The sequence below is a fragment of the Crocodylus siamensis genome, chromosome 5 (assembly GCF_052110815.1).
Source record: "Crocodylus siamensis isolate JL-2025a chromosome 5, ASM5211081v1, whole genome shotgun sequence".
Taxonomy (NCBI): Eukaryota; Metazoa; Chordata; order Crocodylia; family Crocodylidae; genus Crocodylus; species Crocodylus siamensis.
The window spans coordinates 171,707,260-171,731,537 of NC_143399.1; the positions used below are offsets into that span (position 1 = coordinate 171,707,260).

The window sequence follows — 24,278 nt, forward strand, 5'->3', positions numbered from 1 at the left end:
TTCCCCGCTGCACTGTGTGTGCAGGCACTCCATCTTAACTCAGCTCCCTGGCCAAGGGATCTTCCACTACGCCGCACCTCTTGGGCACCCCAGACCATAGGCTCCCACAGCACCACAGGCTGTGCCATGCTGCAGTGCCACATCCCCTGAGCAGGGTAGGGGAAGCCAGAGGGAGAGAGAGCCTGGAGACCCCAGCTGCTTCTGCAGATAGAGCAATGGGGGCCAAGCAATGCCTTTATTTTAAGAATTCTCCTTCAAAGCTTGAATGTGCAAAAAGCTTGTAAGTATTCATCATGATTAAGAAAAAAACAAGACCATGTGTATGAAGAATTATGCAATTGTTTTGAAGAAAATTCACTATATATTACCGCACTATATTGTTTAAATCGTCACAATGTTAGGAAATGTTTTAAAATTAAATGTATTCCTCACAATATATGTGCCAGGTTAAACTTTTCAGGTTTGCTTTTATGACAGGGTAAGAGTTCAAACCATACTGGCATGGGTTCAGGGAACAATGAAGTCAAGTTCCATTTCATGACAGCCGAGTACACTCTTGACAACATATAGATTTGGCATCTAATCAGAAGTCCAAAAATTAAGCCAACATCCACCAAAGAATGAATTCCAGCATTTAATTATCTGCTATACTTCCAAAGCCTGCAAAATGTCAAGTTTTTTTTTGTGATATTCTTCATTCTCTTTCTCTCTTTCTTCATCTAGTGAGTTTCTTATACAGGTTTTCAGTTCTTCAATTCCTTCTCCAGTAAATGTTGAGATGGCGATTATATCTTTAAACTCTATAGTGCTTTGTGGAATCATCTCTTTCTGCAGCAAGTGGAAAAAGTCTTTAAAAAAACAAACCCCAACACACTTATGGTTAGTGCGCAGTATTTTTTTACACTATAAAGCAAAAATCGTCACTGACTGCACTTTAGATGGATATTTTAGGTTAAATGGGCATAAAGCTGTTCACAAGGGGGCATGTCTACATGCGTGCTTTAATTAACACTAGCCTACAGGCAGTCCTCAACTTAAGACGTTTTAAGTTACAACGAACAGCACTTATGACATTTATAAATTGACACGGTTTTGACTTTCTGACATCAGTTTCAACTTTACGATGCTTGATCTGATGCCATGCCACACCAAAGAGCAAGTTCGCTGCGTCTCCCATCTCCCTGGAGAACATCTGTCCAAACTTCTTTGGACACTTTCTTTAAGAAAGCAGACAAGACCTCAGAAAAATCTGAAGCCAAGACTCCTGAGAAGACTCCAGCCAAGAACCCTTCAAAAAGTCCAGCAAAGTCACCTCAAAGAAGTCCTTCTAAATCAATACGATTGCTTTTTACAATATAAAACACACTAATGTAGCTATACTACTCATCTATAATTGACTGAGTACAAAATTCTGGGTTATTTTTGGTGAAAATACGGTATTGGGCTTGGTTCAGGAACCAATCCCCCATTTATAACATTGTTCCTATGGGAAAATCAGTTTAGAGTCGCAACATTTTGACTTGGAACACGGTGTTCAGGAACCAACTGTGTCGTAACTCCAAGGACTGCCTGTATCTTACTGCACATTAAAGCATCACAAAAAAACGTGCTCTTTAGCTAACGTTTATTAAAATAGGCTAATGTGCATTCTTCTCGTATCTCACAATGGATCTAGTACTAGATCTAATGCACATTACATAAAACACATTAATGAACATATAGACATGGCCCTGCAACTGCAATATATACATGTAAAACATTTATTTTAAAACATACCAAATTTAAGACAGACAGGAATGCCCTAGAACACAAGTTCTAGTAACTGCAGTTAAAAGTATGTTTTTCTTTGCATTAAAAGTATGTTTTTTTCCCCTCAGGATATGATTCTGATCTTTGCTTCTAAGCACAGAGTACACAGGGGGACTAAGAAAGTCAGAAGCCACCCTTGTGCTCTCCCAATTCAAGGTTGATCTCCTAGGAAGTTGTCATCCCACTGCAGCCTATTACCCATGAAGGCCCAAGACACAGCAAGCTTATAAGTAGCTGCCCAAATCTCCACACCAGGGTAACCCAACTCTGACTACATAATGTCTCATATGTAACTGGGATTTCAAGCAGATCCTTTGGAACCATCTGTGCAGGGGGGGTTTCTCTTTCAAAAAAACTGAGCATTTCGGTTCCTTTTACTCTTCCTAAACAGACAGAGAAGCTAATGACTTTTCCTGTCTGTGGAGCTCACATAAGGATTCCACCATACATCTATATGAACGTATTTGTTTCCATACAACTGTTGTCACTTATAAATGTATGTTCAGTGAATAAAATACACATTTTTGTGGTATGTGAGGTTTACTTGTGCTTACACAGGTTTTTTTATGTACTAGACAATCAAAATTGTATATGGATTCAGCACATACTGCAGTTGTATCAGTATACTGACAGCATTTATTGAATTGTGTAAGGTTTTCTAGTTTACATGTTGCTTCTGAACACTTGTACTCAGGTTCTAACCAGACATCCCAGAAATGTCTAAAGGCAGGCAAAAAAGAAGAACTTCTTAATGTTGTTACTGTGCAATATATATATCAGAGAGGGGAAGGTATTAGTTTAAGAGCTAGTGGGCACCATTCTCTCTTTAAAAGAAGAAATCTTTTTCAGAGTTACTGTTTTGTCTAATTGACACCTTCCAAGGACTGATGAGGGACTGGTTTGCATTAGTTTCTAGAGAATCTCAGGACAAAAAAACCTCTCCAAATTTCTGGGTCTTCTGCTTTCCAACACCCATCTCCCTCCCCAATCTACATTTGTTTCTTGGTCACTTGGTTTGAGAAATACCAGTGTATTCTGCTGTTCTGTGATCCCAAAGGGAAAGCAAAAGGAAAGAAAGTTGGTAAGGACACTTATTTTTTGTTTGTATAAAATTAATAAGTCAGCACCTAATAAAATACATTTTCATTTGTGCTATTTAAATAATCTCCTTGTCATCAGAAGTTGTTAACTAACAAAGGTGTAAACTGAGCAACATTAATTAAATTGATTTAAATATTACAGAAAAATGAAGACTCTTTTTGCCTATTTTACTACTCAGCTTATCATCAAGTAGCAGACACTTCTGAAAATACTTACAATCAACTTGTTTACAATATACAGTGGGTCACTTAAAAAAAAAAAGCTGCAGTATATTAGTTTAGTTTACCTTGAGGCTTCTGTAACTGTTTCATAAGTTCATGCAGGTTATCCTGTGCATTAGGCAAGTCCATTTTATTCACAGCAAGAATAGCACGCTTTGTCTGAAGTTTCTCATTGTATAACTCTAGCTCCTTAAAGTAAAGGTTAATTTGCATTTGTAAGATTTTTTTTTCACTTTAAAAGTACTTTTTAGTTTTCTTTTCTCCCTCCCAATCAACTGAAAGGCCATCACACTACTGACCAGGCAGTGAAATTTACTTTAGTACATTGACCTGAAGCACATGAGTAGTTTGATAAAAGAACCAGATGTTCACTGAAACTCAGTGGGCATGTCTACATGAGACCCTTTACTGTGCAGCAGATTAACTTGCTGTGAAGTAAAGTGTCACTGTCTACACAGGTGTGACAATTAGGGTGTAGCAGACTAATTTGCTGTGCTGCCAGATACTACTTGCAACTGATGAGACTATCTGGCAGTGTAGTAAATTACTGTGCTTAAATGCATGTGTAGACAGTGACATTCAAATTAGTTTACTCAGGCTCAAATTGAGCTGGAGTATATTCAGTCACATTAATTGCTCGTGTAGACACGCTCACCTTGTTTACATGCGTTCACTGTAGGTATGCACCATATACAATTCTGACTCATTTCTCATAATGATGATGGACAGCTTTGTTCTTTTTACTCATATCTGCATTAGGACACATACAAAACATTTATTCCTATTTTGTTACAGTTCTGAAAACTTTCAGCAAACAAAGTCTACAACAACTTTTTAAAAGAAGGGAAAGTTTTGGCTATCTTCCATATTCTTAAATTTAAAAATGTACAAGACCCTCTTCTGTGCCTCATACCAAAGATAATAAAAATGCAAATCACACAGCAAGGAAATGTACATTAGCATAAGCTAATGCAGAAAACAAGTTACAGGATTTGGGAAAGAAAAAAAATCAGTACAAGTGCAACATCATCTTTAAATATATCATTTAAAAATCACACGTGATGATGAAAACTCATAACAGCATAAGGCATGAGATTCAGAACTAGTCCCCAGCAGGGAATGGTTTCTGCAAAGCTGAAGACTGAACAGGCTCTTGGGACAAATTTTGTGACCCAAAGGACCTGAAGCCTAGGATTTAGTAGCATACTCATTTCCATTCCTCAGAAAACTAACAGTCATGTATGTGACTGAAAAGATACAATTTCTTTTTAATTTCAGCTTGACTTCACAGCATCTCTTCATATAATAGAAAGTAAGGAAGCAACTGTGTCTAAAGCAGTGATTCTCAACCTTTTTTGTAGCAAGACCCATTTGTAAGCATCACTGGCCAGTCCCAACTCAGCAGCCTTCATTTCTGGCCCACTACCCTCCAGACCCAGGCTCCAGCCCTGCAGTGTGGGGGGCAGGGGGTGGATGTGTAGGTTACAGAGGTCCTCAAAAGCAGCCCCTTGCAGGCTAGAACTCTGCCAGCCTGCAAGGGAAAAGCAATGATTTCCCACTTTTTTCTCACATTTTTAAAGTTTGTTTGCAACCCTTTCATATATTTTTGTGAATCATGGGTTGAAACACACTGGTGTAAAGCAGACCTGAATAGCTCCAAACCTTTTAAAGTTGCTGGCAAAAAGGATTAAATCAGTCCAAAAAAACCCAGCTACTTGTTAGCTGGCCTTCATTTGTATGTTCTAACCCAGCAGCCACCTAATAAACATTTAGGCTACGGACAGATTCAAAAAGCCTGAGCCTGAATTGATTTAATCTTTGCATGTTAGTTTAACCTGGCTAGGCTAAATCAATTCTGTAATCAGACAGACATCCCAGAAATGCAGGCACATACATACCTGTAGTGGCTCAGGCTAGAAGCCCGAGGGTGCTAGAGTACCCCCTCCCTTCCTTCCACAGCATGGAGCTGAGGGGGCATGGCCAAGTTCAGGCAGGAGCTCTGATTAGCCCAGCAGGGAATTGATAACAGTGTTTATCATCCAGTTAAGAAAACAACAGAGGGACATTACCAGCTACCTGTTGATTCAGCAACAGACAGTAGCCAGCATGTGGTCTGCTAGCTACTACACAGACATCTCCTCAGCAGGGCAGAGGGGAGGGGGGGATTTCTACTTAGCAAGGAATGGTGAGGGGAAGGGGGAAGCAGCCTGCAGTCTCTGGAGCTACAGTCAGGGAGCAGAGGGGAGGGGCCAGCCCTGCCGGGATACTGGGGGTGTCAGGTATATCTTAAACCAGCAAGGGTCTTGGACAGACACTGCATAAATGGGTTTGAGCCAAATCAGTTGATACTACATTCAACCAGGTTTATCTCAAACCAGTTTCAGCTATTCTCAAACTGGTTTATGTGCACTGAACATCTGTTCTGTTACAGGCTTAAACCAGTTTCTGATCACTTAAACCGGTTTGTGCATAATATCTGTCCCTAGCTTTAAGATTACAAACAAGAAGTATCCAGTACTCTTCCTTGGCAGGATACACCATTACTATCTATGGGGATAGGAAATTACCTTTGTAAGAAGTAGGATAGTTTCAAAAGGTGTTCTGAACATAGTTTTAAGAGAGAGCTGAAAGCCAGAGACATCAACCTAAAAAGAAAGATAAAGTTACAAAGGAACTCCCTCTCCGCAAGTCCTACCATTGTCTAAAAAACCCAGGCCCAAGAATACTTTTTTTTATGGGAATCTTAATCCAAAAAAGAAACATAGGAGTAGAAGGGACCATCTGGGTCACTGGGGTTAAGTGCAGCCCCCTGCAATCTTTAATAAACTTGCAATAGCCTTCATTACATTAATATCCATCAGTTTATTTAGATTTCCATAATACACACTATGTTAAATTATATGTTTACCATAAAACATAAGAACAGCAATATTTTTCCCTGAAAGCTGGTTACATTAAGACAGTGGTTCCCAGCCATTTTTAGACTCAAGGCATCTCTCATTAGATGCAAGGTGCCTTCACAAAATGCTACGTTTTATTTTTCCACTTGTTTTTTGACTGTAGAAAAACAACAGAGCAGTTTTCCTGCTGCAAAGAGCTCAGAAAGACCACAACAGGTCAAAATAATTTTAATTTTAGAGATTTGTATTTGATTCTGGGTTTATCCTGTGAATCATGTTTGCACATCCAACAGTGCTAATACTGCACAGCACATCCTGTGGCACTGCTGCATCCTGATTGAGAATCATCGCATTTAGTCTTGCAGGATCATAAGTTTTAAAGGATAAGAAAATAAGTCTGAAAGGGACCTCATAAAGTCCCCTAGTCCAGACCCTGCTCAACACAATCCCTAAAACAAACTATCCTAGCCAAGTGTCTGTCTAACCAGTTCTTGAAAATGTCCAGGGACAGAGATTCTGGAACCTCTTTACGTAGGCTGTTCCAATAACTGACCACCCTCAAAATCAGAAAGTTCTAATTCCCAATCTAAATTTCCTCTGCTTCACTTTAACATCATTGCTCCTAGTTCTATCCCTTACAGCCACAGAGAAAAGGGTATCTTCATCATCTCCATAAGTGTCCTTCAGGCAGACTGTTGAAGACTGTTATCAAATCTCCCTCCCCTCCCCACACTCTTCTCCAGACCAAATAATCCTAGCTCTTTCAGCCTTTTCTCATAAATCATACTTCCCAGGTATCTAATAGTATTTGTTGCTCTCCACTGGACTCTTTCCACATTCTTCTTGAAGCGTGGGGTGCAAAATTGGATGCTTACTCTAAGTGAATCCTTACCAGCGCCAAAAAGAGCAAGTAGGCTAAATACAGAGAAATGGTTAAACAGATTCACAAGCTAAATTCAAGCAGCCATTGACGTTAATATAATTACTTACAACAAAGAGAAGTTGTTTGGTTCTTTCTACATGCTTGAGAAATTTATGACCCATTCCTCTGTTTACATGAGCACCTTCAATCAATCCTGGAAGATCAGCTACTGAGATCTAGGAACACAAAAAATAAAGATACTCAGAGGGAAAACAGTACCCAGTAAGATTTTTAAAATGGTCAACACTCCAGACATATCTATATTCGTGAGAAAAAATAAAATAGGTATTCCACAAATACCTCTGAGACAACGCTTTCTCAGCTATTTATTCTTCATTCACTGGCAATATCTACAAGCCTTTGCAACACATTTAAAATAAGTCTGATTTAGATGAAGAAATTGCAGAAACATCACTTCTGATGCTACTTCTCAGCAACTTAAAAAATGAAGTATTACTATTTCAGCAAGGTCTTGCAAAATTCATTTATCACTAGAGAAGAGAAGCTCTCTAGAAAGTAGGAAGATTAGGCCGCTAGTCCAGACTGGACTTAAAATGCTACTAGACTAGAAAACAAAGTATGTTCCTTACAGTTACAGAGATACTTTTCAAAATGTGAATTTAGACAGAACTGTCCTCCTGGGTCTGTGGGCAAACTCATTTTTTTCCTCAAGCTAAAATTAACTGTTTGGTTAAGTGTCAAAGCAGACAAGACTCTTGTTATTTTCACACTACTGCTGCTTGAGACCATGTCAAGGTCCATCAGACATACATGCCAGATGCTCTTTTGTCTGTTGTCTTAGATAGACAGGAGATAAATGACCCCTCCACTTCCCACCATCTGGAAAATGGTTTAGTCACCGGGCTCTAGAAAGGGAATAAGCAAGCAGAGGAAGCAAAAAAGATTCATCTGCCAGTCCATAAGTCAGGAATATAGGGGCTGCAAAACTACTCAACCCTTATTAGCCAGAGGCCTGGGCTACAGCAGTTTTGCCAGCAGAAGGTATGTTGTGTCAGCCAAACTGCAAATATATCCACTGTAAGTGCGCACAGATCCCTATGAGGAGAGCTCTCATTCTGGTGGGAGAGCAATATCTACTCTGTAAGCGATACGATTCTCCTGCCATGGGAACCCTGCCAGAAAACACAGGCAGATGTGCCCAGATTTTCTACCAGCAGCTGCAGCCTGCTTGCACAGCTGGTACCTACCAAAATGCACTGGGGTCCTTGACAATTCAGCTACTGTAGTGGAACTTCTTCTGCCTGTGCAAGAGGAAACATTCTCCTTTGGGTTCCCCTGTAGGAACAGCTGTCTGATAGCAGATGCCTTGCAATACAAACCAAAAGGCTGATCTAAGGGCTGAATGTTGAGAAGGTCCCAAGGCTAATATAGACTAGGACTCTCAGCATCCTACTCTTCTCCCCAACCCCAGAACTATGGGACTGGCCTTCTAATAAGGCACTTTGCTGGTGAGCAAACTTCTGCTCATTCATCATGCTACCCTCTGGCCAGTACAGACATTAACTATGTATTTGTATATCTTTACTTACATAACCTATGTATTTAAACTATGGGAGGAATAAAGGAATGTAGAGACCAACTGAGCATCTGTGAGTGAAAAGAAACAGGGATTAGCGCTGTATCAGTTTTAGAAAAATGGAAAAAAATACAGAACGAATGAGAAGTTCCTGCTGAATTTAGTGATAGACAGTCTTGGGTAATAAAAGCTGTCCCTGGGTAGTCAGTGGAGAAAGATATGCCACAGAGTAATGGTTACTGATTTCCAGAAGGCCCCTCTTTTCCAGCGTTAAAAACTATTCATTATCTGTTGCAAAGGTCTAGGCTATTTCAGATTTCTCCTCTTTTTAGAAGTTGCCAATTTTCTCTTTCAATTAAGGGACACATTTTACCATTAATTCTGATTGTGAGTTGTGCACATAAACGGTAGACCCTAGCTCCCATTCACAGCTTTGAGATCCCATCGGATTTAAATAGTCCCAATTTGGGGAATGCATTGAATTCCTACACACCTTCAAAATCTTGGGCGGGGTGTTGGCCTGATTACCTCAGTTTTCTAAAGTATTTTAATCAATGTATAAGAAAACAAACAAATGAAGTGGTTAGTCATGATGTTAAACTCCCACCACACATTCATCAACTATTTAAGATTAACAAGTTCCATAGGAACAGCATAAAGGTTTTCTTTAGATCAATCAGAAAAATACTATCCTTTAAATATTAATAGCATATGAAAAAAAGATATAAACAAACATATTTTGCTTGAAGTAAGATGGTGGTTTCCTCTACAGCTGCTTCAGTTTTACATTTCATGCAACCAAACAACTCAGAATCAAAATTCTCTACTTTCCTAGTATTTCTCTAACATACAAAACCCAAACATGTGTGAACAGACATTCTATATATTTTAGACAAATCTTATCTTACTATAAAAAAAAAAAAAAAAAAGCACATGGAGATGCAAGAGTCACACATACTCCTTGGATGTCATTGTCAAATTATCTATGGTCTGATCCTGCAAGATCCTGAATATTCTCCTGAGATCACTGGGAATTCCTTGCAGGACAAGGAATATACAAGGATAGCAAATGTAAGTGATGTTACACTGATTTTAATACAGGGAAATAAGGCACTAGTGTTCAGATACTCAGATGTGTAGTACGTAGCAAGTTTTTCTCCTCTGATTATACAAGGCTGCAAGGTAAAAAAAAAAAAAAGTATCTTTCCTTTTATTTTTATTCAACAAAAATGTCAAGAAGCGTTACTTCACATTTCTAGGGCAAAATACTAAAGAAACTATTAGTTTTATATTGAAAACAAACCCATATATTTCTACTGTTTTCTAAAGAAACCCAAACTCAGGGAAGAGTTTTTAGGGTTTTTCCTCCCCACCAGATTCTGGGTAGGTAATATATTCCTAGTAAATATTGAGCAACTTAAAAGCACTCATTTCTTAGATGTGCAGGTGGAACAGGAAAGCTGACTGGATTTAGATGCTAGACTATTAGTAAATTCTAACACTTTGTAAACAGAAAGAATCAGGATTCTATTGGGGAGGATAAAAGAGTTCCTAATTTCACACAGTTAAAAACTACAAGAATTTTCTCTCACAAGAAAATTGAAAAAAAAACAACCCGGTTAATTTAAGGTTATATTGCAGAATTAGGTTCCACTACAGTAGAAGAACTGATAGGTTTGGAGCACTACAGACATTTAACTAGTCAGCTATACCCTATGTATAACATCTAGAAAGGGACTTTCTATACCAACCTGTTTCAAATCTGGATACATAATCTTTCCAAGCTCAGGTTTTACTGTTGTAACTGGAGCAGGAAGTAAAAAAACCCAAAAAACAAACAAAAAAACTTTGTTACATTCAGTTTTTAATACAAAATCTTCATGCCTTATTTATTGGAATCAATTATTCTTATTCCTGTGACATTTTCTCTAATTTAATTATTGTACAATGAAAGATAAAATGACATTGTAGTGATTTTTACTGCTCAGTAACAGATATGCAGGCTCAAATATGAACCAAAATATTGTTAATAATTAATGCCACTTTTTTTAAGGTTTAACCCACCAACTTTTCCCCCATTCTTTTCATAGTGACTATTCCTTTTTCTTTCCGTCTCCCCTTTGCTGCTGTCAATTTTGAGAGGTCAGTGGTAAAATGCAACCACGGTGTTCATAGCCTTTCACATTGCTTCCACCAAGCTTTTAAGGATTGCAAAGAGCTTACATGACACTGATGTACAAATACAAAATGTGAGGTAAAGTGTCTCTCAACAATTCTGCTTGTTTTTGTTACTGTCTTTTCTCAGCTGGATAGAACTGACATTTAAAAAGGCAGATGGAACTAAAATGAAGACTGGGTCCAAAAACTGATGAGACTTGTTATCTTTTACCTTTCAATTCCAATCTGCAGTTTTTGGATTTACAAAACTGTCATCTCACCCCCACCCCCTCCCTAAGTAAAGTCTTGCAGGTAAAGTCACCATGCACATAGTAAACTAGTTTTTAAAGGCTCTGAGTAGTTTGGTGGGGGGGGTGTTGTGAAATAATGGGAATGGCCCCCTTGCCACCAATTAATCCCATCCATATGACTGGCAGAAGAAGGTCTTATAATCCCACATGGAAGTGATGTTAAATGGTAAATTATCCTGCCTGTTTCCTTCATATGTGATAAGCAGTAAGCAGACAGAGAGAAGCAGCAGCAGGCAGGCACTACTGCATTTGCTTAAACATCTTACTACCGCTTAAGGGAAATTCTCCAACAAAACTGACAGCAATATGATCTGACAAATAAGTACAACTTTTGGAGGGACTGGAGTTTAATGGAAGACAAGTGTTGTTTTACTGTATGATTTACCAGTGGCAACTCTACTTCCACATGCAATGCTTATGGAAAAAGAGGGAGTTGACTGTACAGGGCTATGCTGCTTCTAGTTAGGAGTTAGCACATGTGGGTGTCTTAGTTTGTTGCCATATAGCAAGCTTCTTCATTGCCCTGGGCACTGATGGGTGGGGAAAGGACCAGAGCCATATCTGGTAAGATTTGTGCCCTCTGCAGCTATGGTCTCGGCTGATGTCCAGGTCCCAGGGGGTAGAGGCAAGAGGGCCCTAGAGTCCTGGCAGCCAAGAAGTTAAGTGCCAATCATGGCAAAGATATAAAATTCATAATTTGTTGGCGGGGGCTGTCTCTGCTCTCTCTTCTTCCTGAGCACATAGCCACCAGGACCCAAGAGTCCCCCTACATCACTGCCTGGATCCTTGATCCAATCCACAAAGCGGAAGCCTGTAACTCCTGGAGCAGCAGCATAGCTGATTCCATCTTGGTGAACGCTTGCCTCCATTCTGTGCCAATTCCTCCCATTAATTTCCCTGTCCCCCCTGTTACCTGGCCCCTCTTCACCCACCTCGAGTTATTCTATTGCTGCCTAGAACCACAGAAATGCCCTAAGCTATAACTCAATGACACTTTTATTACTTTAAAATCTCCTGATCCTCGATAGGCAACATGTGTATTCATCTACCTTTTGGAAACCTCCCCTCTCACACTCCCCTTTTCTTTTTGAAAGTGTGCAATCAAGTCATAAGAAACACTGTATGTTCTTAACGAACATAAAAAGCAATGAAACAGACTGTACTTACATGCATAATCTGCAATCTGAGGTTTGGCATGAGAAATCTTGCTTAACAAGGAGGATTTTCCTGCATTTGGAAATCTAGAAGGAAAGTTCATATTTATAAATAGTTATTCGCTATATATTATACCTTAATATATGCACTGATGCATCAAATTAATAAAACAAACTTTTATCATTTTTCTGTACTCCTGAATGCCTAACGTAAAGATCTCAAATTCTTATCTAAAGTCAATACTGTTTAGACTGCAAAGCCCTTTGAGATGATAACTATTGGTACAGTGCCTACTGCATGTACCATACTAGAATTTTACATGGTTTCTTTTTTTACAATTTTGAACCAATTACAATCTATGTACAGCACAGACAAAATAAGACTTCCTGAAATCTGTGAAATGAACTTGTTTACGGTAAACTTAAATTATGGAATGATATTAGAATATTCTTTTAACCACTGTTTCTTATACCTGTGGGGAAAATCATAAGAGAACAGTCCATTCTAGATGTAATAACTGTAAAGGAAGTTTCTCCAATGTAATTTGGAAGAAAGAGAGCATGAGAGATTCTAAGTTTGTGTGTGTCCAATTTCTACATCCTGTTGCTATTTTTTTTTTAAATAAAATGTTCTGTCTAGCTAAAAGCCCTGAAAAGTCAATGTAGAACCACTGACAGATGAACACTTCAGCAATAAAAAGAACCTATAAATCAAATACCACCTTCAATTAGACCTGCGCTACTTACTATTGCTTTTAGTAAGGGAGTACTGGAGTAATTAAGCCCATAATCTGAAGATGACAAAAATCCATAAGCATCCTGAAGTCAAAACTAACTTAAACAATTCTGTTAACAATGAATGAATTAGAAAATAACAGTAGGGCAAGAGTGATGTTGTAAGCATGATGGCCCAGAAATTTTGAGAGAGGTAAGGATTTCTTAGGGCCATATCTTTTATCAACTCAGCTACACAGTTTATCCAAAATTAGACAATCTTTCAAATGCAAAGCATTCTGCATCAGGTCACTGATCACTGGCTTGATAAAGAATGTCTACATTCAAAAGCTTGTCTAACTTTACACCAACTATGTAGTTGGTCCAATACAAGATATCACCTTGAGAAATCCTTGCCTCTCAGAAAATAAATCTAACTCATGGGCTAAGAACAGACAGTCAGGCTAAGTACAGATATTTGGGGGCACTACAGGGGAGGTGGTAAGGAGCAGGAAAAACTGGAGTTCTTGGGTTTTGGGGTATTGTCTGAGGGAATCCTATCTGCAAGTTGCTGGTTTATTTTAAGCTGCTCTGACCATCTGGATAGGACAGGATTTGATTCTAAAAAGCAAATAAATAATAATAATAATGTTTTCCAATGTTGGAAGAACCCCAAGAGACATGTCAAAATATTACTCTTTCCATTTTTTCCACAAAGTGGTATATTTCCAGAGGAAAAATATAATCTCTTTGAAGTTAAAATTTCAACCTCTCTTCTACATCACAATCTGTACCCAGCCCTGACAATCTTCTCTCAAAACAACATGATTTTTTTAGTCTGATCTAATGGCAAACCACTTTATTATATTAACAACTAGGAGTAACAAACTCAAAAAAGATCAAAGTACAAGCACTAACAGAATATTTGAGGTTGACTCAAGCTGGGCAAGATAACAGAACAGAAAACTCACTGATTCTTTTTATGCTTTTAAAGGGAAACTAGCAACTCAAAATACGATTTAAAATTAGGTTTTATTAGAAACCCGCCCCCCCGCACCGCCACTGTTACAAAACGTAAGTACAAAAGAAACATTTCCACGTGTGATACCACCAGGTAACCTAAAGTAAAACCACCATCCTATACTCAAGTTTCCAAGCATCAAAAGTAAATGGACTGGCCTATTTTAAGTTAAAAGTGCCTTTCAGAAAATACATCCTTCAAATTTTCCAGACAAATCATTGTAAACAGAAAATAGAACACAACTGATCTATGGTAAATAAACAGCACTAGCATACTTTTACTGTGTTAAAACACTTCTTGGGTTTGCCTTAAGAAACAAATTAAAAAATGTTATCTTTTAATCAGTCACAGTAAGACGTACCAGACTAAGAACATATGAAACCCCAAGCTTTCCAATTCTCCTATCAAAGTGCTTGGACTGAGAGCCCAAATTCCATTTGCACCTGTATACAACCCTCGCCCCCCTCCCCGAAGAGTCACTTGTTAGCATTGTCACTAACAACAGCTAGACCTGGATTCAAACCAATGCATTAAGCCTAGCTACTATTCAACCCATTACGACCAATCCGCTATAACTGTAAAATTGATGTTCGTATCAAAAAACCCCCCAAAAAACCAAACCAAGCAAGTATGACACCTAATGATGAATTCTTAAAATATTAAATAGTAAGACTTATCCATACTGTCACCGTTTCCCTAAATTTAAAAACTTCTTTGCAACCTCCTTTGATTCTAAGTGTTAATTCTCAGACATGGTCAAAAACCACAGTACTCACCCAACTAAGCCAACATCTGCTATAAGTTTGAGATCAAGACGAACAATTCGTTTCTGGCCTTTGGAAGGCTGGAAGTTCGTAACCAACTCACCACCAAGACCACCACGAGCTACCAATAATCTGTCTCCTGCTTTATTAAGTTCTCCTGAAAAAAGTCACCAGTCAGAAAACAATACAGCTCTTCTGCAACAGTTACAAATCTTGATTGGTAAGTAAATCTGCTAAGAGGAATTCTACAAGGCTTCCATATAAGCCCCCTTGTACAGGGTCACAGTACATGTATTTTTTTTTTTAAATCAGAAAACAGGCATGCACCAAGAATTCAAATTCTCAGCACTAAATTCTACTAGGTTAAGTTTCACTTTAAAGCTATCACCCCTTGAAAAGTCTTAAATAGTATGGTATTTTGGAAACACCTGCTACTCAGTTGTATGCTTAACATACCATCTCTTCCAAAATATTACTTTACAGACAATCAGAAAGCTCGAGGCTGAATCCATTCAAACTGGCAGCTTCCTCCAAGCTGCATAGGTTGAACTGATAACCTGCTGAACTGACATTGTTTCCAATTGGGAAAGGCAGGGGGAGGTTTACACTGACCCAGGCCAGTAGGCAGGGAGCACTTGACTATCTCTCTCAGCCTGCTGGCCATTGCCAGCACAGCTAAGTATCCACAACTGGCTCCCCCCGGTACATGCTTCCAACCCCCTGCTGTCTCCCCACAGGGGGTTGAGAAGCCCCCTGTCCAGGTGCTGACCCACCTTGGGGGAGCCTCCTCCTCAGGAGTTTTCTCCCAGCCTGTGTTCCCCAGCCCAGGCAGCCCTGGGAAGCTGAAAAGAATCCCCCCTTCCCTTTCCCTGCTGCTGATTGCTTCAGCTGCTGCCACAGGAGGGAGGGAGAAGCAGTCCTCCCAGCCAGGTGCCTGTCCCTGCAGTCCAGCATGGGGGCACTGGGGAGTCCCTGCCCCTTGCCTTAGCTGCTGGAGTCTCATGGATAGTCTAGGAAGCAAAGGGAAATTCCTTTCCTCTCCTGCATTAGGTTAGCCTGAGACTCGCACCAAAGGCAAAACTGGCTGCAGAGGAACAGGAGAATTTCCTTCTTCTTCCTGATGTTGCCCGAGACCAGTAGAGATTAAGGCAAGGTTTTGGAGGGGAAGAATTCCTCTCGGCTCCCTGGGGCTACCCTGGGCTGGGGCAGGGGGAAGCCTCCCCAAGGCAGGTGCTCCCCGGTGCCCTCACACTAGGCTACATGGGCAGGCACCCAGCCCAGGGGACTCCTTCTCCCCCTCTTGTGGCAGCAGCTGAAGCAATCGGCACCTGGGGAGGGGGAAGGCTGCCAGGATCTGAAAAGCCCCCACCACAGGGGCTTTCCCTCCTCCCATGTTTTGTGTAGACCCTGGCCAAGGGGATCTGGCAGTCCGTTTCCCTGCCCCTATGGGCTGACAGATGAAGGCAGGAAGCAGGCTAAGGAGCAGAGGGGTGAAGCAGTCCCTGCTTCAATGGAGAAGGCAGGATAGACCAGGGCTGCAAAACATCCTGGGATGCTAGAGGAATGCAAGTTAACGTGGACTGGGAAGGGATCTGGGACAGAAGTTCCTTAAACCAGTTTGGGTGATTATGAAAGTGGTTTATGTGCTTCTGTTCTGTTATAGGCTTAAACCAGTTTCCAATCACTTAAACTGGTTTACATGCAACTTCTGTGCCTAGCCTAAGTATATAATAGCAAAAGTTATAAAAACTGCAGAAGTTAGCTGGATGTTGTTTGAACAAGAAAAGCTACACATGTCAATGTTAGACCTTTTTTTAGACATATCTATAATAATTTATTAATCAAAATATTTTGAATTTGAGAATGACAATCTATTATAGGTGCTTGCTGTGCAACTTATTTCCAGCAAGTCTTAAACTTTAGTTGAGACAGCTCTCAAGATGCAGAAATTCAGCAAGGACCTTCATCCTTCTAACCCTGTTTTGTAGCACATAAACAAGTTATCCAAAGATCAATGGCTCAGAGTAAATCTAACCTGGTTTTAACCTTTAATTCCTGTTTTCTTGTACTCTAGCTCAGTGCTTTTCAACCAGTGCGCCATGAAAAGCTCCTTGGTGTGCTGCAAGAACTGAATGTGAATGAACTGAATCAGATTTGGATTCGCTCCTTGTCCCGCATCCGAGAAGGATCGGAATCAGATTCAGTTCAGTCAGACTCAGCTCCTTCGAACTTGCACCCCGTTGCACACAGAGGCCTAGGAAAGAATCCAAAGGATCTGAATCTGATTCAGATCCTTTGTGTGCCCTGGATGCAGAGCAAACCCAAAAGAGCTGGATCCAGACTTGGGCTGTGCAGGGGGTGGCACCCCTGCGCAGGGCAGGGGTTGGGAGGCACAGTGCTGCTGTGTGGCTCCAATGTGAACACATGGGGAGGCAGGCCTGGCACCAGTGGGAATCACCTGAGGGGGAAGGAGCTGCTGCCAGGCCCGGCCCTGCCAAGAAGCTGGGTGCTGAGGGGTCACAGCACATGCAGGTCAGGCTGGTGCTGCCCCAAGTTGGAGCAGGGTGGGGCAGGTGGGGAGGCCATGCAGGCCACATACAGCACTGAGCACCCCCCACCCAGGGCTCTTACAGAGGTACGTTAGGCTCTGTAAGGCCAGAGGCACTGGGTGCTGGCAGAAGCCACACTGGGGGTGGGGATTAGACTGAGCTGTGCCAATGCTCTTACTGGCACCAGCCCTACAACATCTTAGCTGGAGGGTCTTGCCCCTGTGCTTGGGGCCAGACCAACACTGTAGGAAGGAAGGAGTTTTACCCTTTGTTCAGACTGGGTGGGGTTTGCTTTCCTCTGCAGTGGGGTATGGCTTCTGCCTGGGGTGTCTCAAGCATTTATTCACTACCTCTGCAGCAGCAGAACACTGGCTGCTGTAGTCCCCCTGCTGCTGTGTCAGAGGTGATGACATAACTTCTGCATATGGGGTTTTTCTGGAATGGTTTGCACAGGCAGGGCTTGGGCTAGGTCCCTGCCAGCCCCTCAGCTCTAGGATGCTGTGATTCTATGCCACACTGCTAGTCTCCCAGGCAAGTAAAACAGGGGCATCTTTGCCAGAAAGTGTGGTGCAGTGGCTGCCTAATGCAGGGCACAGAAGTGTCCCATTAACACTGGCATCTAGCACCAGCAAAGACTGTCTACACCCTGGACTCCTTGCCCCCTACCCCCTCCGGTGCCAACAATGGTACCAACATCTGAAAATCTGTAACAGCTGTGCCGCAGAAAATTTTTATTAATGCAAGTGTGCCTTGGGCTGGAAAAGGTTGGGAAACACTGCTCTAGCCAATTATACAAATTGACCAATAGCTACATTACTGGAAGGATCCTCAGTTATTGGGAGTTTCCTCAATGTGTTTCTTGTCTCTTGAACATACTTGTCTAAGCATAGAAATCTGTTTTGTCTTTTAAGATGAAACAGTTCACAAGAAACAGTAGCCAGCTGCATGCCAAATTTTTGTTAGATGCTAGTTGCTAGATGCACCCATCTTGTATACAGATGCTTTAAAAAGAGGATAGAAAGTTCTTACCGATCTCTTCTCCATCATCAGTGGTGACTGTAATTCCCACAGGCACACCAACTTCGCAATCTTTTCCTTTATCACCTTTCAGTGCTCTGACACTATCACAAGTTAAACCAGGATTAAAGACACATAATGGGCATTTTCCTCCAAATTAAAACTATTTCCACCAAACCACGTGCGACACCCTTACCTACTGTTGGCTCCAGTTCCAGCCACAAACCGTTTGTTGGGATATCGGGCTTTAACGGTTATCAAGTTAATTTTTTCTCTAGCTACAAACCAGACGTCACCGCCTCTCCCTCCTTCTCCACCGAAATGAGGGTAGCCCATTCCACCAGTGCCTCCTTTCACATGGACTCTCAGATTATCTACAAAGCTGCCATACTAACAAATAACATGAAGTCTTTCATTAGTCTTTTAATCACTGCTTAAACATACACTGAATGCTCTTTTGTCAGAGACTGTTTCCACGGCCTCTGGCCACAGAAAGGTTAATAACAAGAATCATCCTGGCAGTAACCAGCTCAGGACCCCACTATGCAAGTCCCCCTCCCTCCAGGAGATCTCTGCACTTTCTACTAAGGGAAGCCTTTGCTTTCATCACTGCCTGGTACTGCATGCAGGGCTAACAACAGACAGCGGGTTTGATTCGCATCAGCTGCGTGCGGCATCAAATCCAGGCCTTGCAGGGTGGACCCCTGACAGGAGAATCGTAGATTGGACAGGGCTTGGCAACATCACCAAATCCAGCGCTCGGCACTGGGCAGGAAGACAAGTGGGGTCAAGTCAGAGGCACAACAAAAGGTAGCCACGGGGCTGGCTGGGGGGAAAGCTCGCTTTCCTTACTGCCCCCGCACTTCTCCACCGCAGGGGAAATCCTGGCTTGTTGTCCCACTGCTCCAGACCCCTCTGTGGCCTGGCTCGGGCAGCCCCGCGGAGCCGGGCTGGGGACCACACGCCCCGGTGCTGCCGGAGCCGCGCGGGCAGAGGACGCCCAGCTCCACCCCCCGCGGGCCGCTTCGCCTCGAGCGGCTCACGCCATGTCGCGGTCACAGAGGCCCGCCTGGAGGTGAGTCCGTCCCGCGGCTCCCTCACGTCCAGTCCCCGGGGTCGCGGCCCGGCCCGCACTGACCTTCCGTAGCAGCGCGCGGGCGACCCGCACCATGCTGCGCCGGGGCCGGGGCCGGGGCCGGGGCCTGGGCCGCGTGAGGGGAGGGGCGGAAAGCGACTCGCACGGCTCCGTCACGGCGGAAATGGGCGGGACCCGGTTAGCGCCGCCCCCGAGCCCGGGCCCGCCTGGCCGGTGCGCTGTGGCCCGGGCCCGGGCCCCGTGTGCAGCCCGCGGGGGGCGGGGAGCGGCCGGACAGGCCTCGGGGCGCAGCCGCCTCTTCTCCAGTCCCGTGGGGAGAGAAGCATTTAGTGCCCCCAAACTTACCGTAGCATCTGGCCCCGCTCGCGGCCATAAGAAACGGCTGCGGGCATAGATTTTATGGGGCCGCTTTTGTGCGTGTTTATTGCGATAGCCCCCTACACGTGTATATATAAGCACGTACGTACATATATACACATTGGTACACACACCCATCCTACATGCACACGTGCGTATAATCTTGCCACTCATATTTCCTGGACTATCAGGGTTACACGACTCCCACTTCACTAGTCTGGGGTTTTTAAATGACGGCACAAAAAGCACTTGCAAAATCATTTTTCGAGCACTGGGATTGTGATGGGAGTAACAGGTGTAGCAACTGGGAAACGAAGCCTTTGGTGTTTGGAGGTGTTGTCTTAAGTCTTTCCTAATATGTCAATACACAGCGATGGTGTATTTTCAACATGACTGATTTTTCTCAGAAAAAAAGCAGTCCTTACAAGCACTGAGTGTATAACAGCATATATTAAAAGTGTCCCTCTTCTAGACTTCCCAGTTTAGCAGGCATCTTTCAAGTCTTTCTAGTTTAGATAGTAAGGAACTCCAGGGTGTTGCAACACCTGGAAATAGCAAAGGATTCATTTCCCAGTTCCTGAATAGTAGGGTCAATAATTTAGTTATCGGCTATACAAAATGTAATAAAAGGTAGATTGTAAACGCATCATTTCACTCAGGCACTGAACAACCATCAGACTTCAACATTTGATCACTGTGGACTGAGCAATGTCTGAATTGATATTGTAAATATAAAACCATAGTCTGTTATAAAAACCTGCCCCATCAAATGTTTTCCTCCAATTCAATTAACCATCTAAAAATATGTTTTTGTCTCTTCCTGATTTAGGAGCCTTCAGGGTGGGGAAATGAAGTATGCAAAATATATGCAAAGTAAATCATTTGTATTTCCATCATGTGTTACACTTTTTCACTATAATTTCATTTTTTCTACTGATTGCCAAATGAATCCAGAGTGATGTTAGAAATATTATTAAAAATGCATTATCAATAGTGTTGTTAGAAAAGCACAGCTGCTAGCTTTCCTTGTCTCCTTGGTGGAAGAGGTGGGGGGGGTTGGAGATTGAAGGGGAAAAAAAAAGCTACTAAGGGCTCTTTGTACTAAGGTATCACTCTCTCTTTGTTCTGCAAATTTACTATCTCTTTGTTACACTAAATCACACTTTCTTTCATGGCTCCCACATTTCTTAGGCTAGATAAGAATAATTGCCATCTTAGCCTTGAGCTTGAACCTTTTGTAACCTGAAGTTCTTTCTAAGCACGCGTAATAAGCTAATGCATATAAGTCTATCCACCCCGCATACTTAAGTAGTTAATTATAATACACATGCGATGTATGATGTGACGTATTCACATACATGTTTGTATGAACCGGAAATGAGTTGTAAGAGTTCCTGCTTCTGTACAAGTGCTCAGGAGAGAGGGGATAAAAGCCTGCTGAGAAGTGTTCCCCGCGGGCAGAGGGTTTGATCTTTTGTCTCTCTCTCTCTCTGACCCTATTTGCAAATATATACCTTTTGTATTGCTAATGGAGTGTGTCTGTGACTGAGAGTTTTTTTCGCCTCCCGAGAAACGAACCATAGCGGATTTCTGCAACAATCCTGGCACCCCAGATGGGACCTTCTCGTGGACGACCCCGAAATCCAGCGGCAGGGCACCTCCGGTACCAGGGGTTGTGCGCACCAAGCCGACTTTTGGGGCTCGCCCCTGGAATTTGAGGCGCAAGTCGGGATATTCGGGACGTTAAAAGCATCCCGTGCAAAATTCTCAGTTTCTGGAGAGGCCAGACACACTTTGGGATTTGGATCGAGATCTCTGGGGTATCTGAGTGAGTATACGAATTCCCTTTGCCCAATCTGGTGTATGGATCCAAAACAAAGGATGTGTAAGTTTGCTGAGAAACTTTAGGCTTGGCTCTCATTGTAAATCATCTGTTGTTAAGGGGTCTTTTGGTATTTGGTGTGCCTTGGGCGTACTCTTGTGGGCAAAATGGGTATGGGTCGCTCCCGTGTAGAAAATTCAGATACTCCTCTAAGGTGCTTATTACGTCATTTTAATAAATTTGCAAAGCCGGCCGATTACGGAGTAAAAATGAAAAAAGGTGATTTAATTAAGTTTTGTCAACTCGAGTGGCCAACATTTGGGGTCCACTGGACCCCGAAAGGATCCTTTGTGCTAAAAGAAGTGATAGCTATCCATGAAATTGTTATGCAGAATGGGTATTGGAATCAGTTTCCTTATATTGATTGTTGGTTGTGGGTGGTTCAAAATCAGCCACCTTGGATTAAGAATTACTTAGCAAAGTCTCATGTGATGGTTGTTAAGACTCGGGGGGGGGCCGCCTGTACTCCCTGAGTCTAATGGGGGGGAAGATTCTGAATTGGCTGAGTACCGGACCCGCGCTCCGGTTGCCCTGTCGGGTAGCGAAGATGAGTCAGACGCCTCCTTGGGATCCAGTCCTTCTGCACCACCGCCCCCTCCCTTAGAGAGACCACCACCGACGTACCAAAGCATACCTAATGAGTTAGAGCGTGAGCCTCAGCCAAGTGCCTCATCTGAATCGGGGAATAAGGGTTATTATTTGCGCAAGCCTGTAGAGTCACAGCCGGTGCTGAACTGTCCGATGCGAGAGGTTATTGGGGAAGGAGGCAATGCAACTTTTGTCTACACCCCATTTAGCACGTCAGATTTATTTAACTGGAAGAATCAGAGCCCCTCTTTTCGTGAAGACCCTGAAAAGATGAGGGACCTGTTTCGATCTATTGGGCAGACTCATCGACCCACTTGGGCTGATGTCCAGATGATGCTCCAGACCCTCCTAACCCCGGAGGAGAGGAGATTAGTGTTGGGTACAGCAGAACGTATTGCAGCAGCCCGAGTTGAGTCAGAGGGTGCTGCTGGTCGTACTCTGCGTGATACCTGCCCTGTAGAAGAGCCAAGATGGGATAATCATACTGCCGAAGACAGAGAGCTGAGTGCACGGTATCTGGGAATTATAATGGAAGCAATGGGAAAGGCAGTACCTCGGGTTACCAATCTGTCTAAGTTGTATGAAGTGAGACAGGGAAGAGAGGAGGATCCCTCAGCTTTCCTTGGGAGGCTGTATGAGGCATTTCGCAGGTTTTCGGATCTGGATCCAGAAGCCCCAGATAACCAGTGCATGGTAAATCTTATGTTTATTGGTCAATCTGCTGCTGATATCCGTAAGAAGTTACAGAAAACTGAGGGAGGTGCTGGGAAACCGATTTCAGAGCTGGTGGAAATTGCATATAAGGTGTATGGGAATCGTGAGCAAGTGCAGGAGCGCAAGGAGGATAAAAAGGCTCAGCGACAGATGGCAGCTCTAGCAGCTGCTATAACTGGAGGGAACTCTGGAAAGGCTGGGATACAGAAGGGGAAAGGAGAAAGAGTGGGAGCAGACGTTTGTGCTTATTGCAAAGAGAAAGGGCACTGGAAGAGGGAATGCCCGAAGTTGAAGGAGAAGAGAGAGAGGGAACCGAGAGGTCACCTCATGCAGGCAGAAGACAAGGGTGAGGATTCAGAATGAAGGGGACAGGGATCTAAGACCACTACCCTTCGGGTTGGAGCCCGAGAAGATCCCATGGTAACCATTAGGGTTGGTGGCAAAAACTTTGAAGCCTTGGTGGATACTGGGGCTACATTTTCAATGATTCCAGAAAAAACCCCCTGTGCAGGAACTAGTGAACAGCATGTACTTGTGGAAGGGATTGAGGGAACACAGACCCGACTCCCTGTTTGTAAACCACTCCTCACCAAAGTGGGGGACCATTTGCTCGAGCACTCCTTTGTGTATTCTCCAAGTTGCCCGGTTGCACTCCTCGGGCGGGACTTACTCACAAAATTGCAAGCTGAGATCTTTTTCAGAGATGATCAGATGGTGGTCCAGCTACCTGTCAAGCAGAGCTCGAACTATCAGATGGCTCTCCTGGAGGACCAACGCCCTGCAGTAAGTCCAGAAGATTACATGACTGGAGTAGACCCCTCGGTATGGGCTGATGGAACCCCTGCGCGAGCTAAGTTCGTCTCTCCGGTAAGGATCGTACTCAAGGATGGGGAGGGGCCTGTTCGGGTAAAGCAGTATCCACTCAGCCGAGCGGCCAGAGCTGGACTCAAGCCGTTAATAGAGAAATACAAGAGGTACGGATGGCTAGTGGAAGGGTCCTCACCCTATAACACCCACATCCTTGGAGTGCCGAAGGCAGATGGGGTCTCATACAGACTGGTCCAAGACCTACGGGCAGTAAATAAGAAGGTCCTTTCAGACCATCCTGTAGTCCCGAACCCTCACATGATTTTGACACAAGTACCGGGGGAAGCTGAAATATTTTCAGTGCTAGATTTGAAAGATGCTTTCTTCTCTATTCCCCTTCATCGAGAGAGTCAAAAATTGTTTGCTTTTGAATGGGAGGATCCAGACACCTTCCATAAAGCCCAACTCATGTGGACAGTTCTCCCACAAGGATTCGTAGCAGCCCCTCATATTTTTGGACTTGCCCTTCAGAAGGACTTGGAGGAGTGGAAGGGATCACACCCCGCAGTGACTCTCCTCCAGTATGTGGATGACCTGCTAGTTGCAAGCCCAAACTTGCAGCTCTGCAAGGAAGCCACCAGGTCACTCCTAAACACT

The 24,278-nt window shown here is 42.9% G+C and overlaps 2 protein-coding genes across 4 annotated transcripts; one reads left to right on the plus strand and one right to left on the minus strand.

The window, feature by feature from the left end:
• Positions 1-621: 621 nt before the first annotated feature.
• On the minus strand, positions 622-19,895 carry GTPBP10 (GTP binding protein 10). Of its 3 annotated transcripts, none has more exons than XM_090047109.1 (10): positions 19,316-19,459; positions 18,374-18,567; positions 18,190-18,281; positions 14,624-14,768; positions 12,126-12,199; positions 10,242-10,294; positions 7,022-7,129; positions 5,699-5,776; positions 3,197-3,320; positions 622-828 (listed from the first exon to the last, which is right to left on the minus strand). In XM_090047109.1, the coding sequence occupies exons 1-10, from the start codon at positions 19,346-19,348 to the stop codon at positions 794-796; spliced, it is 936 nt and encodes a 311-aa protein (XP_089903235.1). In that variant the 5' UTR covers positions 19,349-19,459; the 3' UTR covers positions 622-793. The 3 variants fall into 3 exon arrangements, 2 of the variants coding, with proteins under 2 accessions (XP_089903235.1, XP_089903234.1); XM_090047108.1 differs by having other exon boundaries at positions 622-848; XR_016442317.1 differs by lacking the exons at positions 622-828; positions 3,197-3,320; positions 5,699-5,776; positions 14,624-14,768 and having other exon boundaries at positions 7,043-7,129; positions 19,316-19,895.
• On the plus strand, positions 18,576-24,278 carry LOC149864912 (uncharacterized). Its single transcript, XM_090047111.1, has 2 exons — positions 18,576-19,252; positions 21,201-24,278. Exon 2 carries the CDS (start codon positions 22,254-22,256, stop codon positions 23,175-23,177), a length of 924 nt encoding a protein of 307 aa, XP_089903237.1. The 5' UTR covers positions 18,576-19,252; positions 21,201-22,253; the 3' UTR covers positions 23,178-24,278.